We start from the raw sequence: 26575 nt of genomic DNA, 5'->3' as shown, positions 1-26575 counted from the left end.
TTCGCTGAGCACGCAGACTGCTCTATCCTTCCGTGTACCACCTCTCCCAAAGAAGCTTCCAGAGAACGCAAGCCTTGTCTCTCATCTACCCAAGTGTCTTGCCCAGGAAAGACATTTAGTAGAATTTCTGAATGAGTTCAAGACTTTACCCACTGGTCAGACCTTAAACTTTGGAAGGAACAGGAGAGCATTCTGGAAGATGCTTTATAAACCTTACTGCCCAAAAAAGTCTAAAAAAATGAAAAACCTAGAACGCTGCTAACTCATCAAAGCTGTTAAAGAAAGGACCTTAAAAAGCGTAAGTCTTTCTATTTTAATCAAATACCTTTATAGTGCAAATATAATATATTCACATGCATTTGTAGTTTTACATACTCGTAACAAGATAATGACATAGACTAAAGCTGCACCAGTTTTTCAAGTGAATCTTCAGTTTAACCAAACATACAAAGCGTTTATTGAAATTAACATTTCTAGCAAAGCCACAGGCTTGAATCAAGCAGCATCAATGCTGTAGTATAAAAAATAAAAAGGAAATTAAAAAAACTCAAGACGTAGAAGCAGCAGCCAGACCAACAACCCCTCTTCTGGGGCAAACCTGCACACAGACTCCTTTCCCCAAGCACTGAGTTTAAGGACTGAACAGAGGGTCTGTATCACACAGTAAAGACTTTCACAGAAAAAAAACTGTCATAGAAATGCATCATTATAATTATTTTGTTCTTTAAAGATCCTGCAATAGAAATATATTAATGACAACCTCAAGTATCCAACATTTTTTCTGTCTTACATTTTAAATCAAAGTTGTAGGAACCTACAAGTCTTAATAAAGAACTCTCTTCACAGCACAGCTGTAGTTCACTTTAAAACACAATGTTCCTTTTGCTCTCTATCCTTACAAATAAACATAATAGAGATATAAATGAAAGGTTCTGATCCTGCATCAAGCATTATTCCATCTTGCCCTCCGATATAAACCTGGATATAGTCTTATTTGCAAAGCATTTGCTTAATATATTAGTTGAAGCGAAAGTAAACAGTAAGTGAGCTTTCAGCAAAGGAGACCTTTATGAATTTCAGTGGTGTCCTTGGCACTCAGCTTCAGCTGAAGTCTCGATTGGTGAGGACAAGCGGAGCCACAAGGGTCCAGACGTAGAGGAGGAGGCAGACCCAGCTGGAACTGATCTTGACCCACACAGCTGGCCACTTGCTGGTCATACTCTGGAAGTTTGCATCAGGGCTGAGAAAACAGCAGAGAGTTAGGTGGTTGCTGTTGTTTAGTCACTAAGTCCCACACTTTTGCAACCCCAGGGACTACAGCCCACCAGGCTCCTCTGTCCATGAGATTTCCCAGGCAAGAATACTCGAGTGGGTTGCCATGCCCTTCTCCAGGGGATCTTCCCAACCCAGGAATCGAACCCATGTCTCCTGCTTGGCTGGCAGATTCTTTACCACTGAGCCACCAGGGAAGCCCCTGAGAGTTAAGCAAAGGAGCCTAATTTCAGCATATAGCAGCCCCTCAGCAAAAGCTAAGAAATTCTCCACTGAAACTTGCCTGACACTCACTACTCTGTAGTCAGTTACCAGAAAGGACTTGATAAAGTTGCTATTTTTTCATTTTTATGAGCAGGGGGCTCTGCCACTCAAACAGCTTTTATCTTTTAGCCTGCATGAAGAACTCTGATCATTCCTTGCAAAAAGTTCTTCAGGGACATCTGGCTATTCTACATACTGGTAAAATTAAAAACTGAAATGAATTTACTGAATCCTCCCTGCTTTACCAGATGTTTCCTTTGATCAGAATACTCTACATGGCCATCTCTAGACAAAGAAAACTTAGGGAACAAAAGACAAGTCAGATTGCTTTATGTCATGATTTTCTCTCTCAAGTTACTCAAGTTTGGAAGGGCTTCCCATGATTTTAACTGTAAGTATTCCAACTGGATTTTAAATGCAAGAGGAGAAAAAAAAGTCAGAAGTATTTCAGAAAAGTGTGAGCACTGAACATACTTTCATTATATGGGTAAAAGAAGGGGATTCTGAGGTCAGGAGCTTTTACAGGCCACCCCAAGGGGCTAGGTGGGCTCCCTCAGTTCTCGGCCTCCTACCTGTACCAGTTGGTCAAGGTCATCATGATGTACAGGGAAGCCGAGCAGAGCATGAGGTGGAACATGGAGTAGTTGTATTGCACCCCCTCTCGCTCGTTGTCCACTGCCCGCCGAGGCCGTCCATCTTCCTCATCGCTGGCACCATTGGCAGCCGTATCTCGGAGGATCACGCTGTCACTTCCCGACAGCGTCAGCTTACTTACTTGGCTATTGCTGGAATTGCGGATGCTGGAAAGGGATCCCAGAAAGGTAAATCAGAAGGGGGCCATGAAGATGAAGTGCTGTTAGGAGCCTGTACACGTGAAGGTTATTTCTAAACTGCTCCTGCTTCAGGGACTGAAGGGCTTCTGAAGGGTTTGCTTAAAGTTCTGATCCCTACAGTCACAATTTGATGCTTTAACTGCCTGGAGGGGTTTCCCAAAATACACTATGCTTACGGTGTCTGCTTCCAGGACTTCAGAAGTATCTCTCCTTTGTTCAGAATGCAATGCCCACCTTCGCCCAGCTAACTCACTCACTCTTTAACTCTCTAATCATGCCGTGTCCTCTAGGAAGTCTTCTCTGACGTCACCCCGTCGCTAGGCTGGATTAAATTGCTGTAGCTCCTTATTCTTCCTTCTGCCGTATCACTTAACCACTCCTGTCTTCCTTGCTATTCACAAGGAATGACCTTCTGGCAATGACCTTAGTCATCTATGCATTTCTAATACACAGCAGATACTCACTAAAAGTTTGTTAAATGATTGAATAAAAAAGTACATACAAATAAAGGACAAATTCCACATGAACATCTCAACAGACATTAAAAAAAATTTTTTTTGGCAAAAATCTGATACTTTTTTTATGATAAAAACTCAAACTAGAAATAGAAAACTTCCTCAAACTGATAAAGGGCCTCTATGAAAAAGTTGTATTTAATAGTGAAAGATTAAAAGCTTTCCTCTTAAGATCAAGAATCAAAGGAAATAAACAAAAATAGTCACAGAGAGCATGAAAAAAATGAACATAGCTAGAAGCCAATAAAACTTTATTTAGAGAAATAGGAAGTTAGCCCAAGGGCTGTAGACTGCCAACCCATATTTTAAGAAATAATTAAAAAAAAGGAAAAAAGGGAAAAAAAGGGTAAAACTACACATCATGTGTGCAAAGCTGTCCAAATTATGACAAATTCATATGTATTTCAGAATAGTATACTGTTATACTATTATATAGTATGGTCTCTATTTTTAAATTATATATCAAGTGATATAAGATTATGTAACTATTTATAAAAATATACATAATAATATAGATACAAATAGATTAATAGATAGTAAGTATAAGCAAAAGAAAAAAGTCTGAAATAATATGGGCCAAAATTTAACCACAGAAAAGGTGAATTTAGAGGGAGGACAATTTCATTTCCTACTTTAAACTGCCCTCACTTACGCTGTTAGTTTATATAAATATATCTTTGACTATTTGTATTATTTCACATTTTAAAATTATTAAAGTATCACACACTATTAGATAGACAATATCAATCAATAAAAATGGGTGAGAGAATGAGTGCAAACTGCTAACATAGATTGTATCTGAGGTTTTGAATTAAATACCAACTTGAGCATTTTGTGCATAAAATTCTGCTAGTTGCTTATATTATTTACAATGATCATAAAATAAACATTGCCCTAAAAAAAAAGAGATAGCCCAGCCAAATTTCAGAGCCACTATTCTAGCTAATCTCGAGTCAGGTCAGGTAAGAGCTTTATCTTCCTATACAAAGGAGAACATATCTCTTAGTAAGGCTGGGGGAAATCATTTCACAAGAGGATTTACTGAACTTACAGAAACATACACTGCAGGGTTAACTGAGGCAAGTCAAGGACTTTGTAACTTACCTAGAATAGGAAAGGGAGAGAACAAAGACTAACAGCCCAATGAAATTCTCTTTATTCAGAGAAGGCCCGCTCTGTAATGGCACAGCAGGGGTAGGGGCCGGAGCAGTTGTATTCGCAGGAGCCAAGGTGGATGAGGTCATGTGCGTAATGATGCTCAACAGGCCAGGGTTGCAGGAGCGATCTGACAATGAGAAACGGCTTTTTATCTTTAGGGATAACTCATCGGGGTCCAAAAGGATTTGAGGGGTGTGTTTACACATCACTCAGTCGTGGTAGCAAAACATAATTTCAAACATGAGAATGTTCTACTTCAAAGAACCTGCAACTGGGCAGTCAGTAACACATCTGTGTTGCAATCAAAGACTTGGTTTTCAAGAAAGAGTAAAGAAACTACAGCAACAGAGTATTTGTCCAATTTCATAAATGTCAATCTTGATTTCACTGGTTTTGAAGTTTAACTAGCAAGTCTTTGGGGCTCTACAGTTGTGTGCTTAAAGTATAAGGAGTTTACACAGGCTTAGAGAAGGAACTTGTACCAGGGGGAAGGGTGGTGGGGAGGTTGGGATGGACATGTACACACTGCTATATTTAAAATGGATAACCAACAAGGACCTACTCTGCTCAGTATTATGTAACAGCCTAAATGGGAAAATGTACAACTAAATCACCTTGCTGTACACCCGAAACTATCACAACACTGTTAATCAACTATAATCCAATATAAAACAAAAAGTTTAAAAAAGATAAATTTGTTTGCAAAATAAGGTAGATTCAATAAATTTGGCCTGGTTATTAAAAAAAAAAAGGCACAACGAGTTTACCCCTAGTCCTGTTTCTGTACAGTTATACAGGAATACAACAAAAATAAGTTGAGTCATCATTGGATGGCCTGCAGTAATGGTTTTCCTTGAAAACTAGTCCACAGGATGCTCTACTGAGAAACAATCCCGTAAGACCTACAAAAGGAGATTTTCTGCAGCTGTTTCTTCTCAAGCCTGAACCACCAACATAAAATTCAATTAATGTAATTCTACAAAGGGCCAAAACAATGTTGCCTTGTTCTGCTCTTAACCAACTCTTAACTAATTTGATTTAGTCTGGGGAAAAGCCTGGACCACATAAAGGTCCTTCAGGTGGTCCTTTAGGCTTTCAGCTCTGAACAGCTAGGAGCAGACATGGAGAATACAATTTGAAAGGTAAATACCAAAGACATTGTACATTTAAGTGAAGTTTTTGTTTGTTCATTTGTTTGTCTGACATTTGCTCCAGCTCTAGTTCTGGCACCCACCAAAGGAGTAATTTCGTACTTTCTTTTACTCCTGGTGTGCATGGCACATCTCGTGGGATCTTAAGTTTCCAACCAGGGATCAAGCTTACACCCACAGCAGTGAAAGCTGAGTCCTAACCACTGCACTGCCAGAGAACTCCCATTTCTTACTTTCTTTCCATCAAATGAATGTGCTTTTAGAATTTGCTTACCAGGTTCATTGGACATGGCTGACCACGTGAGGTACATGGTGTAGAGGGTGATGAGAGAAGACTGCAGGAGGCCAGAACGAGGCTGGTGTTCCTATGGAATCGAAAAGAAAACAATGCCATAGAACTGCAAGGACTGAATTTCTAAAAGTGTACTTCCTAGGACCCACTGAGCTATTATTGAGAACCTTCTGATTCTGCTTGACAGATCAAAGATGACAAGTAACCTTTCAGTTTAAGTTAACTTGAAAAATAACCAAGAAAGAGGAGGCATGTACCACCAATTCTCAGGCATTTCATAACCCTGGAAATTCCTGTGGATCATACAAAGGCTTGGATTTACCACTAGTTCCCTGGTATAGTGAAATCAAAGCTAAGCTTTGCCCTTAACTAGCTAGGTAATCCATCAACTCTCTGGACCTTCAGTTTTCTCACTTTTAAAAGGAGAGGTGATGTTTGATGTTTTTTCATATTTCATATCTAAAAATCCATGAATTTTTAAAATATGGTATTTAAATGAGGAAACTCAGGAGCATGAGTTGTGTTTTAAATATTAAAATCATATTTTTCCAGTTTAATTCCCCTAAAATATCTCTGCTAAAGATTTCTAAGAATCATTCTTGTGATATAAACAATTTTATAAGGACAATACATTCTCAAGTTACATAGTTTTTTTTCCCCTTAAATAATAGGGAAATTATTCATTTAATTATAATACTGACATTCAATGGCACATTTTATGATTAAGATATAATTATGAAGACTTTTTATGCTACAGTAGAAAAATGTTTAAGTAGATAAACTTGGACATAAATTCATATAAAAAGTTACCTAGGTTTCAAGTTTAGCATTAATTAAAAATCTCTCATAGGAGGAAGAAGCAGAAATCACAACCATACCTGAATTTTTGGATGGATTGACAAAACAGAAATCACCACGCAAAGGATCAGATTAAAACTGATGAAGAACTTGTTTTCTGTGCAGCCATCTGGTTTGGTGTAGTATGTGTACAGCAACCCGGCAAAGATGATTGACAGGATATAAAACAAGCTTGTCATAGACAGTAAAGCTAGAAAAGAGAAAATGAACATGAATGCTCACAGTTATAACAAGCTTTTAAACTAATGAGGATCAATTTTCACCCAGTTTAATGTAGCATGATGCAGTATGGCTCTCATAGGGGTTTGACACCTACCGGCATACCAGCATCTTGGATTCCCTTCTTCCATTCGATTTACCCATGACTCATTCCAAGAGTGAGCAAAGTCTACCAACAGCACCAGCTGGATGAGGATGAAGAAGGCAGCCCCTACCATGCCAATAACAAACCAGGCTACAAACCAAAAGCACAAAGTTATTCTTTACCACAGAAGCAACATGTCAGAATGCTACTGTCCAACACACTCAAAAGTTTCAAGTAAGAAAAGGTAATAATAAGACATATCCTGTCTCGAGCAGTACAGCAAGATTATCGCAATTCCAAACTCAAAGGCATTCTGTGACAAGTGTTCTGTTGGGTTTCAGACCTTTTAAAATCGATTCTAGCTTGTGCTAAGGGGAGCCCATGGTCTGACATTCCAAATGGAAAAGATATAAGCCCTTTCCTTTACTCACAGGGATATAAATCACAGTGGAAATCCACAGATACCATATGATGCCACAAAAAGGAAGCAGGTTAAAACGGGGATAGTGGAGTACATGGTTACAAGTCCTTATGTTGACAAGCCCGATTAACTTCATATTGCCAAGTGAGAAGGGAAACCTAAAATATTGGCAAAAAATTAACATCTGGTTTCAGAATAGCTGAGAAGTGGGCTGAATGTCTCCTGGCTTTAATCAGTCAATTAATATCTTAATATTAGTATCAAGTCATGATACTTGAACACCATCTCATTTAATTACCAGTTCTGCAAAATCAGTAATGAATGCAGTCATCTGTAGAGTTTGTATACATTACAATTAACCCCTGTTATAGGGAACCATACCTGTGTTGAAGTGGCCTCCAGGAATATAGAAAGATCCAACCATGATACCAACAATGGCAGCAATTTTGAAGAACCAAAATCTATTAAAATATAAAAGTACATTTATGAAACGCTAATTTTTCCCTTTCATTGAGAAAATGAACTTCTGAAATGCAAAAATAAAGCCTTACTAGCCACTTCCAACATGATTGGGCTTGTTTCTTCATCTGACATGAAGCTATTTCATTCAGTATTTCACACAATTTGAGGACAAACATTAGCACAGAGACCCAATCATTCAGGTTCATAAGAAAGAAACACATTACCTTAGAGTTTCCCTGCTTTAACAGCTCGTTAAAGAACTCCTCCATTTGTGGCCTTGCCTTCACAAGGCTTGTCTAAATTTTTTCAAATTTCATACCTTCCTACCTACAGCCTAGATAATATATCCCAAGACTCTTTAACCACCTCTATAGATACTTGCCTCTGATGTATGAGTTGCTACAGCAACGGGGACTTAAGCTGTTTTTCAGAAACCAGGAGTTAGTTTTTGTCCAGTTCAAGCTGGTTAAGACTGGTTGGGACTACTGACCCTACAACAGGGCCTGCACAGGTGGTTCAATGAATTCAGAGTGCCAAAAACTCCACCCCCTGATTATGCTAAGTATCCTGTTAAAGAAAGTGAAAGTGAAGTCGCTCAGTTGTGACCGACTCTTTGCTACCCCATGGACACCAGGCTCCTCTGTCCAAGGGATCATCTAGGCAAGAGTACTGTGGGTTGCCATTTCAAGCTTGTAATTAAGATAAAGACCTATGCAGAACACCGATTACAGCACCTGTTCCTTACCTTCCCATTCCCAAAAGTAAGACAACCCTGCTTCTTTATCCCATAAGTTTCTACAGCCTCTGGCCTTCAGGGAGGCGGATCCAAGATGTGTCTTCCCGTCTCTGCTGCAAATCTCAGCATCTCAGTTTGGCTGTCTGGCAAGCTGCACATCAGGCAACTGGACATAAACCCCTTGTCCACAATTACAGAGCTCATCACAAGACCAAACCTGGCTTTCAGTCAACCTTTAAACACTACTTTGCATGGTAGTGCGGAAAGAAAGCAGCTTTGGAGCTGAACAGATTTGAGTTTCAATCCTACGGCCAACCCTTTCTAGCTGAGAGATCTCAGGCAATTTCTTTAACCTCTCTGAAATACATGTACAAGAGGAACTGGGGATCAGGAATGGGAAGCGAAAGAATATGTCAATCAGTGGCCCAAATATATTCACTATTTATTTTTCTGTATCCTGTCTAAATATATCAGGTACCTGTTTATCTTTTAACAATAGAAAGAAAAAAAATATGTGTGTTTGTGTGTGTGAAGTGCCTAGTACAATGCTTGGACGGTTTCATAGGTGTGCAGAGAAATGTATGAACCTGAAGCAAAAATATTTTTTAAAAATACTAAATAAATAATACAAAAAAAAATTCTCGTTGTCCACTCTATCTCCCCCACTATACTGCAGAGCTCCAGCTGAAAATGACCTTGAAACAACTTCCCATGTATAACAGAAGTACTCTACTGCTTTCATCAAAATGGCAACATTAACTGTGAAGGCGAAGATACAACACCATGACAAGAAAACAATAAATAATTCCTACGTACCCATTGTGTATCGCTGCTCTGGGATCTTTACTAGTTTTCACATTTAACATGAGCAGAGAGAAGGCAAAGAAGAAGACGGCCAAGGCAAAGTTGATTCGATACACAGCTTTATAACGAACCAGCACATCACAATCTTTATCCATAATATCAGTAATCCTGGTACTAAGTCCTTCATCACAGAATCCAGGTATCTGGAAAAAAAAACATTTTAATGCTAAGGGAATATCCACATTTAAAGAGAGATTCGATTCCACCACAGAAAAGCCTGGATTTATAAAATGGGCCACTTCAACAACTGCAAGACCCTCCTGTGGGACTTTTCGCTTTGGCTTTCAATTCACTTACAATCTTGTCACCAAACAATATAAACAAGTTGCATTTTTAAAATAAAAGTCAAGCGCTCTCTTTTTGGCCCTTCTCTGCAAATAAAGGCTAGTCTAGATTAAATTTTTAAAATTAAATATACTTTATTTAAAAGAGCTTTAGGGCCACTCTTTTAGTATCTTTTCCAAAGTTGTTAGATTAAAGATGTTGCTTCAGATACTACCTTTACTTTGGGAAAAGACTAATACCTTCCTACTCTGTTTTGACTAGAACTGAAATGTACGATCCCAACCAATCCACTGAACTTGATTGAGTTTCACAACAGTGAAGAAATAAATACTAATTACAACTAAAATTTTTGCAAAACATGAAATAATTAAAACCACTACATTAATAAGGCTACTGTTACTTCTACTTACCTTCTTCAGCTGAGTCTCCATCCCCTCATGAAACATGATACAACAGACAATGGTGCCCAGGAAGAGGATGAAAGCGTAGATGAGGCGAGTCAGGGTGGAATTCTTACTGTTGGGACAGCAGCTGCACAGCAAACAGGACGCACCGCCACAAAGGCACGGGACCTGCAACGAGCAGAGCATTGCCATGTGAGACAGCCTGCAGCGGCCTCCTTCCTGGCCCGCAGCACGGAAGACCAGGCACACCAGGCTCTGAGAGCCTTCTCTGAGAATCAGAGCTGGGAGGAAGTGGTTAAAAGCATGAGCTCTGGAGTCAGTGTTATTTCTACCATTTTACCTCAGCAAGTTACAAAATGTAAGCTTATTTCTCCATCTGTAAAATAAACTCTGTAACAGAATCTTCCTCCTTCAGACACTGCTATATTAAATGAGCACTCAACACAGTACTTAAAACATAGTAAAGGCCCAGTAAGTGTTGGTTATGTTCCCACAGACAGCATATTTTATTTAAAAACAATATATCTTAATACTGAGAAAAACAGAAACCTAACTCCACCTGCTGATTTCTGAGAATCCTAGCTACCAAATCTAATATTACAACATAAGGCAACATTACGCAGAAACCCTTAAAGCAAAAGACTTTTGGCTCCATTGAAGAGTAACCCACAGATTCCTCAAAATTAAACATAGAATTATCATATGACCCAGTAACTCCAACTCACACATACACCCAAAAGAACTGAAGTTTTCAAACAAAATTTGGACATGAATGTTCCAAACAGCACCACCTACCAATTGTTGAAAAGCAGAGACTGAATGCCCATCAGCTGATGAACGGATAAATAACATAAAGTATATCCACAAAGGGCAGAATATTATTTAGCCATAAAAATGAAGTACTGATAGCTGGTACAACATGGTCACCCACAAGCATTCCAGATGAGAGGACATACTTTGAGTCATTCTTCTATATGCCTGATTAGGAAACCACTTGAATTGCTTTGACAGGTGACATTATCAAGTCACATTACAAGGATAGGCTAATTCAGAATCATCAGCAGAAACAGCAGATGCAGACACTGGGGGATTCTGGTTTACAGTATGGCCCCAGTAATAATCTTTTATGAGATAATGTCAGCAGTATATAGCACCTAGCATAATTTCTTTCATAGCAGGAGCTCCATATATCACGATAACCAGTAATATCCATAATCAAAACAGCCATGGGGAATTGACCACCCAGCCCCAGTCTTCAATTCTTAACTACAGTCTGGGTCAAAAGACCGTAACAGAAGTCTGTGTCTGGTCACAGATAGAGATGCAGACATTTTACAGCTAAAAACAATGACACTAATTGCTTCCAGTTTATTTTGTCTGCACTCACATGCTTCTAACTCCTTTAGCTGTTTTTTCTCTAGCCAATTAAATAAACTAATAATAATTGCCCACTGTTTGCTATCAGTTGAATTATGTCCTCCAAAATTCATATGTTTATGTACCAATCACCATACCTCAGAATGTGACCTGATTTGGAAACAGGGTCACTACAGATATAATTCGGTAAAATGATGTCTTACTGGAGAAGAGTGGGCCCCTAATCAAACATGACTGGTGTCATACAAAGGAGAAATCTGGACACAGTTGAGCATCACAGGGAGAACATCATGCAAAGATGAAGGCAGAGATCTATAAACCAAGGAACACCAAAGACGGCTACCAAACCACCAGGAACTAGGGAAGAAGCCTGGAACAGAGTTCCAGGAACCAACCCAGCTGACACCCTAATCTCAGACTTCTAGCCTCCAAATGACGAGCCTGCCGAGGTCCAGCCCCGGCTGATCCAGGGTATTCGAAGGAGAGACAGCGTCGGCGATTTATTTAAATATTAATTACAAATATAAAGAGTAATAGAATGAGGATAGCTCAGTAGGAAAATTCAGTGGAGAAAAGAGGCTGAGTAGCTTGGTTTATGCGGAAAATCAATATAACCTGTGACACCAGGTTAGCTCTGACCACGGAGGCCGCAGGCACCCTCTCGAATAGCAGAAGGTGCCCCACCTTAGACACCTTCTCGAGTGGGTCTTAGAAGCCCAGGCAAATAAATGGTCGCAGAGGACCTCCACGCTCCAGATGGAGACTCAACTGGAAATTGAGGAAAAGAATGACACGGGGAGACCAAGCTTTGGTGAGCAAGGCCCGTAGCTTTATTTTCAACAGGGGCTTTTATACCCTAAGTTACACATAGAGGATAATAGGGGATGTGAAATCATGCAAAGTCAGCAGTCTTTGATCCTTATCAAAAACCAGGGTTTCTATCCTGCAAATTTATCGTATACAAATGGTTTAGGTGATTTACATCATCTTCTGGCCAGAAGGCCTATTAACATTTTATGACTCTTGACAAAGGTTTGTCAACCGTAAGACTTATTTTCTCTATGGGTAATTATTTTAAGGTTTGGCGCCATCCTCCGAAGGTGCTAGATAAAGTTACATTCCTATAGGGCAGAGGTGCAGTGGGTTTACAACAAAGGAAAGAATTTATTACCTTAAGGGTCTAAAGTTGCTAGCACCAAGGCCACTACCTATTTTTTCTACATACCAACTATATTAATTAATACATATTCAAGGATACAATACAGGGGATGTGGAAACTTGGCAGCAAGCATTGGCTCATCAATGAAATCTTTTACTAGTTTTATTCTGACAGTTTCTAACTCTCTGAGAGGCTCTAAGCTATTTGAATATCTTAAGCTTCCCGTGCCTCTCGAGGCTGGGAGACTGTTAACAATCATATGCATAGCTGTAGGAGTCCGGGTAAACTTGTCAGGCGAGTTAGAGAGCTATCTGAGGGGTTTGGATTTAAACACTCCTAATTGCCCAGGAACTTTATTAATTGGAGCTGTAAGTTAACTCTTTGTCAGAGAGAGCGAGATGGTGGTGGGGGACAGCCCCCAGTAAAGTCAGAGGTGAGAGCACAAAGCAATAAAGTAGGCAGACTCTGGTTTTTGGGGGTAGATGCTCGAGAATATCCAGGGGGACTCCTGAGGCTCGATCCCGCCTTTGCGTATGCTGAGCCTCCTTCCTCATGACCTTCGTCATGAGTGGAGTGCCTCTCGCAGGCTCCCGGCACGAGCCAATCGATTTCTATTATTTAAGTCATCCACTTTGTGGTCTTTTGTTATCCAGCCCTGGCAAACCAGTACACCTACTTACTTGTTTATAACTGTCTGTACCTGGAGTGGGTAGGGGTGACCACCTAGCATTCTATCTTTTGCACCTTTACACAATAGGTACTCAAACTGCGGAACAAACGTGTCTTACTATATGTCACTCCCCTATTTTCATGATCTGTGTGCAGGTTGGAAAAGATTTCCAGACACGAGACAGAATAAGAGAAAAGAGTTTACTGGACTGGGAGACTGGCTGTTAGCACAGCGGGCCAACCTCATGACAGACCATGGAGAGCCACCTGTTAGAACAGTGGGCCAATTCAAGGGAGAGCCGACCCCTTCGAGAGTTAGTAGGAGACCTGGATTTGATCCCTGGGTCGGGAAGATCCCCTGGAGAAGGGAATGGTACCCACTCCAGTAATTTTGCCTGGAGAAGTCCACACATGGAGGAGCCTGACAGGCTATAGTCCATGGGGTCGCAGAGAATCGAGCACAACTGAACAACTAACACTATCACTTTTCACTTTTATAGCCTCCAGACAAAAAAAAATCCTGCTGGAAGGGTGGCATTAGGTGCTTGGTTAGGGTGCTAGAGGGTGAGTGTTAGGGTGAGTATTTGTACCTAATATGGGGTCAGGGAGCAGGCTGTTTTAGATCAGGGGGGTTCATGGCAACAGTTGCTATGGGGCTCAGATAGTTCCAGAGATGACCTTGGTGTGGAGCTCCACATTTGTGACCTTGGTATAAGGCTCCACACCTATTTCCGTAAACAACTATTTGAGATAAGCCGGAACCTGGGACCCTTTCCCAGAGTGCTTGTACCTGGACCAACCCTTGAACAGCAGAATACAAAGAAACTGTAAGGGACTAAAAATAACTGCCTGCATGAACAGTAAGATACAACAGGGCCACAAACCAACTGCTACTTCTGAGCTGCGGAGAGCAAAACAGCACAGGGTATTGTGCATGGTCCCTGCATGTAACAGCACCAAGCAAGGTGGGGGGGGGAGTGGGGGGGTTGTGGGGGTGGGCGAGCAGACCGCTTCAGCCACATCTCTTACTCAACCCACTGATCCGTCCCTACCCACATCCCATTTAAGGAACCAGCTCCTCCACCCCTTGGGAGCAAGCAAGGGCACCTGTTGCTTGTTTTTTCTTCCTCCTGCTTGCCTGAAATTCTCGTTTGGCCTCTTACTAATTTTTATTGATTAAAGACTCCAGGGACCCAGGCATACTCTTCCTGTTGCCCGGGTCAAACACCTTGCAGTCATCCTTGATGCCTTCTTTTCCCAAAACTCTCATTCCATTTATCAGCACATCAGCTCTAACCTTAAAATGTATCCGGAATCTTGCTACTTTCATAGCATCCTCAGTTATCACACTGGTCCAGTCACCATTATCTCTCACCTGGATTAAATGCAATAGCTCCTATCTTGCTGCTATAGTAACCCATTCAGAACCCTGAATTAGTATAAAAATTATTTTAAGATGAAGACATGTGAGATTCAAAAGATGCAGGGGAAAAAAATGCCCTCTCAGAGCATTTCTCATCTGACTGAATGTGGCAACTACCATAAATTCTCCCTCCAAGGGAGTTTTATTGCCTTGAAGAAGATAAAAAGACTCTGCACTCACATAAACAAGTACTATCACACACTTCCTTATCTCCTGTTAGTTCTCCTAAAAACCCATTCACCTTTCCTAAAGAAACCTCTTTGTTTTTCCCAGGGAAGCGCTTTCCTGCACCCCTCCACCCATTAAGAAAGGCATATAATAAAGTCCTATATTCTAACCACTCTTTCGAGTTGTTCATCTCTGAAAACTCCTACATGTATGTGGGCTGCAGAAGTACAAACTTTTTTTTCTTGCTAATTTGTCTTAGTTTAATTTGCAGGCCCGACCACTAATCCACAGAGAATCCAATAAAAGGTTTTCCTCCCCTACACTGCTTCACCCTTTCTTTGTCACCATCTATTCTCCACACAGCAACACTGTGTCAGTTCACATCATTCTTCTTTTCTCTAATGGATCCCCACAATCAGGAAAGAGGAAAAGCCAAAGTCCTTAGACTGATCAATGGGTATCTACATGATTTGGCTCCCTTTACCTTTCTTTTTTAATTATCCTTCCCCTCACTCACTCCATTCCCTGGTACACTGAATTACTTGCTGTTCCCACTGAACAAAAGAAATCAATAAGCTATAAAAGTGATTTATAGGTAGAAATGCTTTGATGGCATCAACTCAAATCTCCGCTTTACATCAAAGCCACCATGTGTTTCAGGTTTCAAATTACCATATTACTCCCTAGTTAATGACTTCCTTAACTATTTTTCCCTAAATCTTATTTTGTAAATGCTGCAATTTTGTAAATGTACTGTAAGTATTTGCAAAACACTCATTTTGTAAACACTGTAAAAATCAACTAGCCAGGATTTTTTTTTACTGTGACAGAAAAAAGTACAGCAGAGGCCAAAGAAGTATTTCATGAAACTTGTATCTAAACAGGTGTATTAAATAAACCATGTAAGATTTCTTATTTTTGGCAAGGTCAAAATACTGGAAAGCCACGAGGCCCTTAAGTGAGGAACAGCTCTTTTGCTTTATGCTCAACAATCTTAAAGGATGGAAAATATAGTCTGTCCCTAAAATAGGATAGTGGAATGAGCTGAGATTGACTCCTTGGCCAATTAAGTCAGTCGGGGAATTAGGAAACAAGGAAATGATGTCAAGGAATCATGCCCCTCTGAAGCGAATGTATGAGTGAACTCAGCATAGTCTCTTCCATAGATACCATAATTTTGCTTTTGCAAATACAACGTTTACAATTTACAAAGTGATTCAACCCATTTATTCACTTCATCCTCACAACAGCTCTGGAGGCGAGGAATGCTGGGATGATGGTCCTCATCTTAAGGGAAGCCAGAAAGAAATGACTTGTACGAGGCCCCAAAATGTTCAGGCCATGACTTCCAATTCTTAATAATTATCCACAAGGCCTTATTTCCCTTGAGCCAGAATCGCACCCAGGCCTTGGTTAAAAATCTCACCTCTGCCACATACTCTGTAGCTTTGACAAATCCTGTGCTATGGGATAAATATATTATCCACACACACCCCCTGCCCCCACCGCCCAAATAAATGACGCCACCCTAAGAAGGCGCTTGGAAACAACTAGAGAGCCCCGGCCTAGGGAGCCCAGCCCCGGCCCCATCCCAGCTCCAGAGAAACCCAGAGCCGGAAGGCAGGCGGGGGCGGGACAATCAGATTGTAAACAATGGAGACCCGGCCTCTTACGTTCCTCAGCAAACGCAAAAGGAGAACGGCCGCATCCGATCGCCGCGCATCGCGGATTTCACCCTGGACCTCCCGGGGTTTATATAACCTCTGCCGCCCAGGGCCGGCCCCCCAACCCCCGGGCCTCCGGGGCCCAGACCCGTTCGGGGCTCACGGCTTGAGGAGCCCTGTCGCGCCACCCCCACCCCCAGCCCCAAGCCATAAGACCAACAGAGACACAAGACCCCGAACTCACCCAGCTGGCGAGGGAGAAGACGCCCAGCACGGCCCCCATGGTGACTCGGGTGATGGAAGCGGCCGACACCCGAGTTCAGAGCACGGTGGTTAACTGCCGGCTGAGGCGTCACCCGAGAAACGCGACGGTTTCTCGGACCGGAAACGTGCGGCCTGCGTCACCGCGTGGCCCCGCCCACCAGCCTTGGGGGTTCGGGGAGAAGGCGGGGCTCAACTGGCAGGGGTCCGTGCAGAAGACGAGCTGCTTACATTCCTTCGCCTCCTGTGTATTCCCTCGCAGCGCGCTCTGTCGAGATCTGGGGTACAGAAGTGCACAAGAATGTATGACCAAGTTAAGAAGAGACTGACAAAGGACATAAATACACTGACATGTTGTGACTACTATGAAAAAGTAGTATGAGGGCATATTCTTTCAATAAAAGTTTATTTAATGCTTACTATGTAAGGAGGAGGTAATTACAATTAGGGAGCAGCCCTGGAAGGACTTTATAGCTAACCTGAGGAATTTATCTTTAGTCTAAGAACGGAAGGATAATCCCAAATTAAGCAGAAAAGATGTGCACTGTTTTCTAAAATGTAGCATTTATAAATCAGGTGGGGTGAATGAAAGGATCTAAGGATCCACTTATATGTAAATATCTTCCCAGACCTAGGCATGGAACCTGAGTATCCAGCATTGCAGGTGGATTCCTTACCATCTGAGCCACCAAGGAAGCCCCAAACAGGTCATTAAGTTACACTGAAAGGCAAAATAGAAGAAGGAAGAAAAGTTATGACCAACCTAGACAGCATGTTTAAAAGCAGAGACATTACTTTGCCAACAAAGGTCTGTCTAGTCAAAGTTATGGTTTTTCCAGTAGTCATGTATGGATGTGACAGTTGGACCATAAAGAAGGCTGAGCACCGAAGAACTGATGCTTTTTTGAACTGTGTGTTGGAGAAGACTCTTAGAGTCCCTTGGACTGCAAGGAGATCCAACCAGTCCATCCTAAAGGAAATCAGTCCTGAATATTCATGGGAAGGACTGATGTTGAAGCTGAAACTGCGATACTTTGGCCACCTGATGTGAAGAACTGACTCATTTGAAAAGACCCTGATGCTGGGAAAGATTGAGGGCAGGAGGAGAAGGGGACGGCAGAGGATGAGATGGTTGGACGGTATCACTGACTCAATGGACATGAGTTTGAGTAAACTCCGGGAGTTGGACAGGGAGTGGGTGATGTGCTACAGTCCATGGGGTCACAGGACACAACTGAGCGACTGAATTGAACTGAAAGGCAGAGTGAGAAAGTCTTGTTTCAAACTAAAGAGAAAGTATGTTGGTGACTAGGATGTATTTAACATTTTTCTGACATTTGCATATCTCCCTTGTTTTAACATGGTGAAGGCTTCATTTTTCAAATCTCATCAAAAGGTAAATCACACACACACAAAAAAGGTAAATCACATCTACATTATGTTACATAATGTTATGTTACACAGTTACATAACATTGTTTTAGGGTGTGTGTATGTATGTGTTTGTAGAAATGCTTCCACTTCTACCAAGCAATACTTGATTTCCCGGCAAGTAATGGTGTAAATTTTCCTTTGTAAATTTAAGTATAAGTTGAGTTCATCTAAAGAAAAAAAATTGGAAAAATAACTTACAAACTGAACAGAATCAGTGGTATGCAGATATGACAGCGATGATGACTGTTATACACGTAACTAGTGCAGGGGATCTTTTACCTGGGAGTATGAGAACCTGTAGGGTTTGGATCCTAAAATACTCAGGTTGGAAGAAGGCTTAGACATATATTCTAACCTTTTCTTGTACAAAAAATGGAAAAAGACTCAAAGTGAAATGATTTCCCTAAAGTCACAGAAAGGGTTGATGGCAGAGGAAGAAGAATTACTCAAGCTTTCCTAATTCCTGCCTCAGCCTCTTTCTCTTTCTACACCGCAAACTACCTTCCCAAGTCAGGTTGTTTCAGGACCACGGAACCTTCCAGGTAGCCCTTAAAATCCTTGCTTCTCTCTGTCTGGGCATCATTGGACTGGGCAGAAAAAAGCTAAGACTGTGATAAAGCCCATGATCAGATTCTACCAGGAACATGCCCACTGTCAAAAAGGATTAGAGTTACTTAGCTTGTTTCAGGGCTTCCCTGGTGGCTCAGATGGTAAACAATCAGCTTGCCATGCAGAGGACCCGGCTTCGATCCCTGGGTTGGGAAGATCCCCTGGAGAAAGGAATGGCAACCCCCTCCAGGATTCTTGCATAGAGAATTCTTGTTTGAAGGGACAATGCATTAAGAGAAGCCACAACGTATCTTAGTAAGAGGGAGTTGGGAAGAGCTTATTGTAGAATTTGGGTTTGTGCTGGTTTCTGCTAATGAGGGACTTAAGGAAGTGAAGAACATTTTTGAATTGGACACATTTAAGAAGCAAAGGCTTACCTCCGTAGCTCAGTCGGTAAAACATCTGCCTGCAATGCAGCAGTCCACCTGCAATGCAGGATACCTGGGTTCAATTCCTAGGTCAGAAGATTCCCTGGAGAAGGAAATGGCAACCCACTCCAAATACAGAGTGACCTTGTCTGATATTTGCTCGTATTCTGTGAGCCCTTATTTATGTTCAGTGAGGAACATTGGGTCTAGCCAGCAGCTGAAGCTTTTTTCACTCCCTGACCTGCAAGCATTAGTCTTCCCACGTGGGACCCTACCCGTCTCTCCATGTTTCTGACCCTAAACAGTTAAATGTGCTTCATCTAGGTGGCAAAGGTGGGGGAGAGGGTGAGGCAGTAGATAGATGGGCTTTAGGCCAGACAAACTAGCCTCCTGTTTGCATTTCCTGAGACAGGAGGTAGGTGGGCTCCAGGTTAGGCATTTATAATAAGCCTCCTGCTTGCACTTCAGAATAGAAATAGAAACAGAAACAGGATAAATGACCAGGCTTTGTTTCCTGTGGACATTTGAGGATAACAGTTATGGTAGGGACAAAGCGGGGCTAAACCCTGTTTGAGAAAAAGATAAAAAGGTCACATATGTCCCCTCTTGGGGGCAAGGGAGATGCTGCACATGCGCAGGAAGACTCCTTGGGGGTCAAAAAAGAGGGGGCACCAGCCCATAGTTCAGTTCAGTTCAGTCGCTCAGTCGCATCTGACTCTTTGGGACCCCATGGATTGCAGCACACCAGGCTTCCCTGTCCATCATCAACTCCTGGGGCTTACTCAATGCCAAAGCCCCTTCTCCCTATCCCCCAGAGGCCTCTGGACTGGAATCCATCTTGGGAAAAAAGTTGCATACGCATGTTAGTGAGGGTGCTAGGGCAGGTCAGGTGTGAAAAAAGAAGATGGATAATTGGCCAAAGGTAAAAAAAGAACCGGAAGAACTGCCCTATTTGAATGAACTTAACCCCCTCTTTCCTGCTCCTCCTTACTAGGGGGCACGCCCACACCTTTCTCTTCAGAGGTGCCTTGCTTCTGTTAACAAACTGTTTCTCTGTCTGTGCGCTCTCCTACTTGTACTGTGTTATTAATAATAAACTTTGTACTTGTTTTTACAGTTTTTGCCTTCTTGAGAAATGGCATTTTTCAATGGGCACAAGGGCCAGGGAAATTTTGCTTCTAGCCTCTAGCTCCTGATGGTCTAGTGGTTAGGATTCCTGCTTTTCTTCCAAGCAAAGGAGGTTCAATTCCTGGGCAGGGAACTTAGATCTGGCTTCAAGCCACCTCTCACCACAGCCTCTCCGAGATCTAGGGATCTTTGAGATCATATTCCACTTTCCCACCTCCTGTAAGAATCCTTCAGCAACATCTCTTCTGGGGTGGGGGGCTCACCATTATGCCAAGCAGAGGAAAAATTTCCCCCTCCCCTTTGAGGTTCTGTGATTGGGCCGGTGAGCCTGTGGAGCCTTACATTTTAAATTTGTAGAGAAGTGATTAGACAAAGGATAAGGGTTTATGGCTTTTAAAAAGTGGCAACCTGTGGGAAAGTAAATATATGGGTGAAACTAAAGGAAGATAAGGATTGTTTCAGTCAGGTTTGTTTAGTTTGTTCCTCTCACTGATAAGAGTCTATCTAGACTTGTCTCTCCTGTGATTAACTTCTGCTCTTCCTGGTAGAGAGGAGATTAGGGACATCTCCACGAAGGGAAATTTTTAAAAAATTAATTTAATTAGAAAGATGGTAACGATGATCCTACATACAGGGCAGCAAAAGAGACAGAGATGTAAAGAACAAAGGGAAATTTATAGGGGGATGGCAGAGAGCTTTTCTGCATCTACTTCTCAGTTGTCTTCAGCTGGAAATAATCCTTATGCCAAAGTGGCATATTTGGGGGTGAAATGATCTCATTACTTACATTCCTATAGATTGTTTGAAAAGGTAGCCCATGTACTTGATTTTTAAAAATACTGCATAAAAGAATGTTGACTGAAAAAACCAAACACAACCTAAAAGCTGAGAGTTGTTTTATTTGGCGGACATTCTTGGAACTTCAAGCCCAAGCCTGGGATACAGCATTTCAGATAAATGCTGAGAAAACTGTTGCAAAGAAGAGAAGAAGCCAGGATATATAGAAATTTTGCGACAACCGCTAGACAGTCAGAACAAAAGGTTACTGTTGGTCCAAGAAAACTAGGTATCTCAAGTTAAGGAATTTACCGCTTTCCTATAGATAGGGAAACAGTGGAAACAGTGTCAGACTTTATTTTTGGGGGCTCCAAAATCACTGCAGATGGTGATGCAGCCAAGAAATTAAAAGACGCTTACTCCTTGGAAGGAAAGTTATGACCAACCTAGATAACATATTGAAAAGCAGAGACATTACTTTGCCAACAAAGGTCCATCTAGTCAAGGCTATGGTTTTTCCAGTGGTCATGTATGGATGTGAGAGTTGGACTGTGAAGACACTGAAGAATTGATGCTTTTGAACTGTGGTGTTGGAGAAGACTTTTGAGAGTCCCTTGGACTGCAAGGAGATCCAACCAGTCCATCCTAAAGGAAATTAGTCCTGGGTGTTCACTGGAAGGAATGATGCTGAAGCTGAAACTCCAATACTTTGGCCACCTCATGCGAAGAGTTAACTCATTGGAAAAGACCCTGATGCTGGGAGGGATTGGGGGCAGGAGGAGAAGGGGATGACAGAAGACGAGATGGCTGGATGGCATCACCGACTCGATGGACGTGAGTTTGAGTGAACTCTGGGAGTTGGTGATGGACAGGGAGGCCTGGTGTGCTGCAATTCATGGGGTCGCAAAGAGTCAGACACGACTGAGCGACTGAACTGAATTGAACTGAGGCTCAACTGAAATCATTCCTTTGATAAGCACTTCAGCTATCTGTGTATTTATCCTGCATTTTCTCTTCCTGAGATTCCTCAAGATGACTGCTAGATGGCTGGCAGTCTGTTTCCTCCCTGAGTTCCCTCAGGGCTCACTGCCTAAGGAGCCTGTAATCTAGTGGCTAGATCCTTTGTTTACTGACCTGACAGGCAATATTTTATTTCTCGAGAACATACAGTGAAAATGTATGAGCTTACTTCCTCCGTCTCCCAAATCTGTTTGCAGAGTTCGTGTATGCCCATGCCAGCACTATATGTATTATCTACCTCTCCCTTTTTTACCTATAGTAGGAGTCCAACCACGTGGTGTTGCAACACTGCTTATTTCACATAACTTATTCATTCATTTAAGAAATATTTACCAAGCTCTTACTATGTGCTAGGGACTGTTCCCAGTAATGAGAGAAGAGCAGGGAGCAAACAAAAATGCTTGCTCTTAGAAGAGTTTATGTTGTTGTCGACTGAAAAATATGCACAACATGAGAGTGGCAAGTTAAGTTTTATTGGGGGCAAAGCAAGGATTGCAGCCTGGGAGACAGCACCTCAGAAAGTTCTGAGAGACTGCTCTAAGGAGGCAGGAGGGAAGGATAGTATATATGTGATTTTGGTAAAGGGGGGAAGTACATGCAATCAAGCACATATTTTTTTGTAGAAACTTTCTGCTGGTCTCAAAGTTTGTGCTAGTCACGAGAAGCAATAGCCACCATGAAGGATCTCAGTGCTTCTCTAGATTGAGGAAATGTAAGAATTGGGCTCATAAAATCAGCTCCTGAGAGTATCTAACTATCTGAAGACCTGTCGTGCCAGTTTCCCAGAGCACAAGTTCCTTCATTTCTGCTCTCCACCCTGAACTCCTTCAGGGGGTGTTGGAGGTCAGCAGCTGCAGCGGCACATGATTTAATCCTTGTAGAGGTTGATGGCAAGCACCCACGGCAAGTGCCAATCCGTGGTTGACACTTCCCAGGTGGTCCTAGCAGTTAGGAACACAGTAAGAACCGCCTGCCAATGCAGGTTAGACGTAAGAGATGTGAGTTCAATCCCTAGGTCAGGAAGATCCCTTGGAGGAGGACATGGCAACCCACTCCAGTATTCTTGCCTGGAGAGTCCCATGGACAGAGGAGCCTGGAGAGCTACAGTCCATGAAGTCACACAGAGTCAGATACAACTGAAGTGACTTAGCACACATGCACCGCACGCACTGTACTGAAATGTTAGAGCAGGTAGGTAGCTAGGTATGAGCAGAAGAATAGTGGGGAGAGGCCAAGAGGCAGGACAATGTGGCCAAAATCTTTGCTCCCTGTCCACTGATGCCAAATAGAAATACGGAGATAGAATTTGAAGAAAATAGAAAAGAGTGGCTTTATTATTTTTACCAGGCAAAAGGAATACACACTAGGCTAGTACCTCAAGAACTATGCCCTGTTCTCTTGGGAATAGGGAGAGGTTTTTATACCCTCATGAAGGTCTTGCTTTTTTTTTTCCTCTTGTGAAGTTTCAAAACGGCTACAGCTGCCACCAGGCAACTCAGCAACCAGGTCTATTGTCCCTGAAGTTGTCGGCCTCTGACCTTTTTGAAATGCACAATGATACAACAGACTGTAGGGGGAGAAGGATGCCAGGTGCAGAGTACAATTCATATGAAGTCAGAGAGTAGTTTTGTGAAGGACAAGTCCAGCTACAAGTGTTTGCGGTTAGTAACAGCTAAAGAATAACCAAGATTGTTTAACTCTTCCAAGCCTCTTTGGCTTGTCTGTGCCAAAGGCCTTTCACTCATTTCTGTTTTTGCTGTAAACAGCAAAAGTCCAATGGCAGACAGAGAAAGGCAGGAACCTCCAGACTGACAGGAAACCACACCTTTTGGCTGATAAGTATCCTGCAAGCAGACAAAGAAAGGCAAGGAAAGGCAGGAATCTCCTGCATAAGCATGTAACCTGTTGCTCTTTATGCTCTCATTACAATAAAATTAGCTTCATTAAATGAGCAGAGAAGTTCCCATCATGCACCGCCATGACCCTTGTGATCCAAGCTGAATAAGGACAAAAACCCCTCCTCTGCTTGGTAAGATGGAGCTGGGATGAAAATCAGGGACTATGACCTCCAAACTCGTCCTTCCCCAGTGAATATTCCACCCTTCATTTGTATGCCCTCATATCTGGCTTGCCAGAGAAATCCAGGGCAGCAGCTGCTCACCTGTCTCCCCGCCCTCCCTCTGAGGGCATTGTTGTTCAGTCCCTAAGTCATGTCTGACTCTTTCTGACCCCAGGGACTGCAGCACGCCAGGCTTCCCTGTCCATCACTATCTCCCAGAACTTGCTCAAACTCATGTCCATCAAGTCAGTGATGCCGTCCAACCGTCTCATCCTCTGTTGTCCGCTTCTCCTCCTGCCTTCTATCTTCCCCAGAATCAGGGTCTTTTCCAATGAGTTGGCTTTTCGCCTCAGGTAGCCAAAGTATTAGAGGGCGTATTCAAGCTCGGGCGGCTGCGACGGTGCACAAGCGAGCGCGGCTACCCCACATCCGAGGTCAGAGGCAGAAGCCGGGAGGAACCCATGCCCGAGGGGCGGCGGCCTAGAGGAGCTACCCCAAGTCTGAGGTCAGGGGCAGCGGCGGAGAGTACCAGGCTGCGACGGCGCAGTAACGGCCTAGAGGAGCTACCCCTGCCCCAGGCCAGGGGCGGCGGCCGGGAGGAGCAACCCACGTCCAAGGAGCGGTGGCCTCGCTGGTTCAGGAGGGCCTGCTGCTGCTGCTGCTAAGTCGCTTCAGTCGTCTCCAACTCTGTGCGACCCCATAGACGGCAGCCCACCAGGCTCCCCCATCCCTGGGATTCTCCAGGCAAGAACACTGGAGTGGGTTGCCATTTCCTTCTCCAACACATGAAAGTGAAAAGTGAAAATGAAGTTGCTCAGTTGTGTCGGACTCTGTGCGACCCCATGGACTGCGGAGCCTATCAGGCTCCTCAGTCCATGGGATTTTCCAGGCAAGAGTACTGGAGTGGGGTGCCATCGCCTAGAGGAGCTATTCCACGTTCCAGGTCAGGAGGGGCGGCAGTGAGGAGATACCCCTCGTCCAAGGTAAGGAGCAGCGGCTGCGCTTTGCTGGAGCAGCCGTGAAGAGATACCCCACGTCCAAGGTAAGAGAAACCCCAGTAAGATGGTAGGCGCTGAGACAGGGCATCAGAGGGCAGATACACTGAAACCATAATCACAGAAAACTAGTCAATCTAATCACACTAGGACCACAGCCTTGTCTAACTCAATGAAACTAAGCCACACCCTGTGGGGCCACCCAAGACGGGTGGGTCATGGTGGAGAGATCTGACAGAATGTGGTCCACTGGAGAAGGGAATGGCAAACCACTTCAGTAGTCTTGCCTTGAGAACCCCATGAACAGTATGAAAAGGCAAAATGATAGGATACTGAAAGAGGAACTCCCCAGGTCAGTAGGTGTCCAATATGCTACTAGAGATCAGTGGAGAAATAACTCCAGGAAGAATGAAGGGATGGAGCCAAAGCAAAAACAATACCCAGCTGTGGCTGTGACTGGTGATATAAGCAAGGTCTGATGCTGTAAAGAGTAATATTGCATAGGAACCTGGAATGTTAGGTCCATGAATCAAGGCAAATTGGAAGTGGTCAAACAGGAGATGACAAGAGTGAACGTAGACATTCTAGAAATCAGTGAACTCAAATGGACTGGAATGGGTGAATTTAACTCAGATGACCATTGTATCTACTACTGCAGGCAGGAATCCCTTAGAAGAAATGGAGTAGCCATCATGGTCAACAAAAGAGTCCGAAATGCAGTACTTGGATGCAATCTCAAAAACAACAGAATGATCTCTCTGTTTGTTTCCAAGGCAAACCATTCAATATCACAGTAATCCAAGTCTATGCCCCAACCAGTAATGCTGAAGAAGCTGAAGTTGAACGGTTCTATGAAGACCTACAAGACCTTTTAGAACTAACACCCAAAAAAGATGTCCTTTTCATTATAGGGGACTGGAATGCAAAAGTAGGAAGTCAAGAAACACCTGCAGTAACAGGCAAATTTGGCCTTGGAATACAGAATGAAGCAGGGCAAAGACTAATAGAGTTTTGCCAAGAAAATGCACTGGTCATAACAAACACCCTCTTCCAACAACACAAGAGAAGACTCTACACATGGACATCACCAGATGGTCAACACCGAAATCAGATTGATTATATTCTTTGCAGCCAAAGATGGAGAAGCTCTATACAGTCAGCAAAAACAAGACCAGGAGCTGACTGTGGCTCAGACCATGAACTCCTTATTGCCAAATTCAGACTTAAATTGAAGAAAGTAGGGAAAATCACTAGACCATTCAGGTATGACCTAAATCAAATCCCTTATGATTATACAGTGGAAGTGAGAAATAGATTTAAGGGCCTAGATCTGATAGATAGAATGCCTGATGAACTATGGAATGAGGTTCGTGACATTGTACAGGAGACAGGGATCAAGACCATCCCCATGGAAAAGAAATGCAAAAAAGCAAAATGGCTGTCTGAGGAGGCCTTACAAATAGCTGTGAAAAGAAGAGAAGCAAAAAGCAAAGGAGAAAAGGAATGCAGAGTTCCAAAGAATAGCAAGAAGAGATAAGAAAGACTTCCTCAGTGACCAATGCAAAGAAATGGAGGAAAACAACAGAATGGGAAAGACTAGCGATCTCTTCAAGAAAATTAGAGATACCAAGGGAACATTTCATGCA

At 42.7% G+C, this 26575-nt stretch overlaps 1 protein-coding gene across 1 annotated transcript; it reads right to left on the bottom strand.

Moving 5' to 3' along the window:
- Positions 1 to 299: 299 nt before the first annotated feature.
- Positions 300 to 16680, bottom strand: SERINC3 (serine incorporator 3). The gene is made up of 10 exons (XM_006059226.4): positions 16524 to 16680; positions 9826 to 9987; positions 9083 to 9273; positions 7450 to 7529; positions 6660 to 6797; positions 6364 to 6533; positions 5468 to 5558; positions 3989 to 4169; positions 2109 to 2336; positions 300 to 1240 (listed from the first exon to the last, which is right to left on the bottom strand). The coding sequence occupies exons 1-10, from the start codon at positions 16560 to 16562 to the stop codon at positions 1102 to 1104; spliced, it is 1419 nt and encodes a 472-aa protein (XP_006059288.2). The 5' UTR covers positions 16563 to 16680; the 3' UTR covers positions 300 to 1101.
- Positions 16681 to 26575: the final 9895 nt, after the last annotated feature.

The sequence above is a fragment of the Bubalus bubalis genome, chromosome 14 (genome assembly GCF_019923935.1).
Source record: "Bubalus bubalis isolate 160015118507 breed Murrah chromosome 14, NDDB_SH_1, whole genome shotgun sequence".
NCBI classification, from domain to species: Eukaryota; Metazoa; Chordata; class Mammalia; order Artiodactyla; family Bovidae; genus Bubalus; species Bubalus bubalis.
Note: the sequence above shows the minus strand (reverse complement) of the source record. Positions and strands in the feature narration are given on the sequence as shown.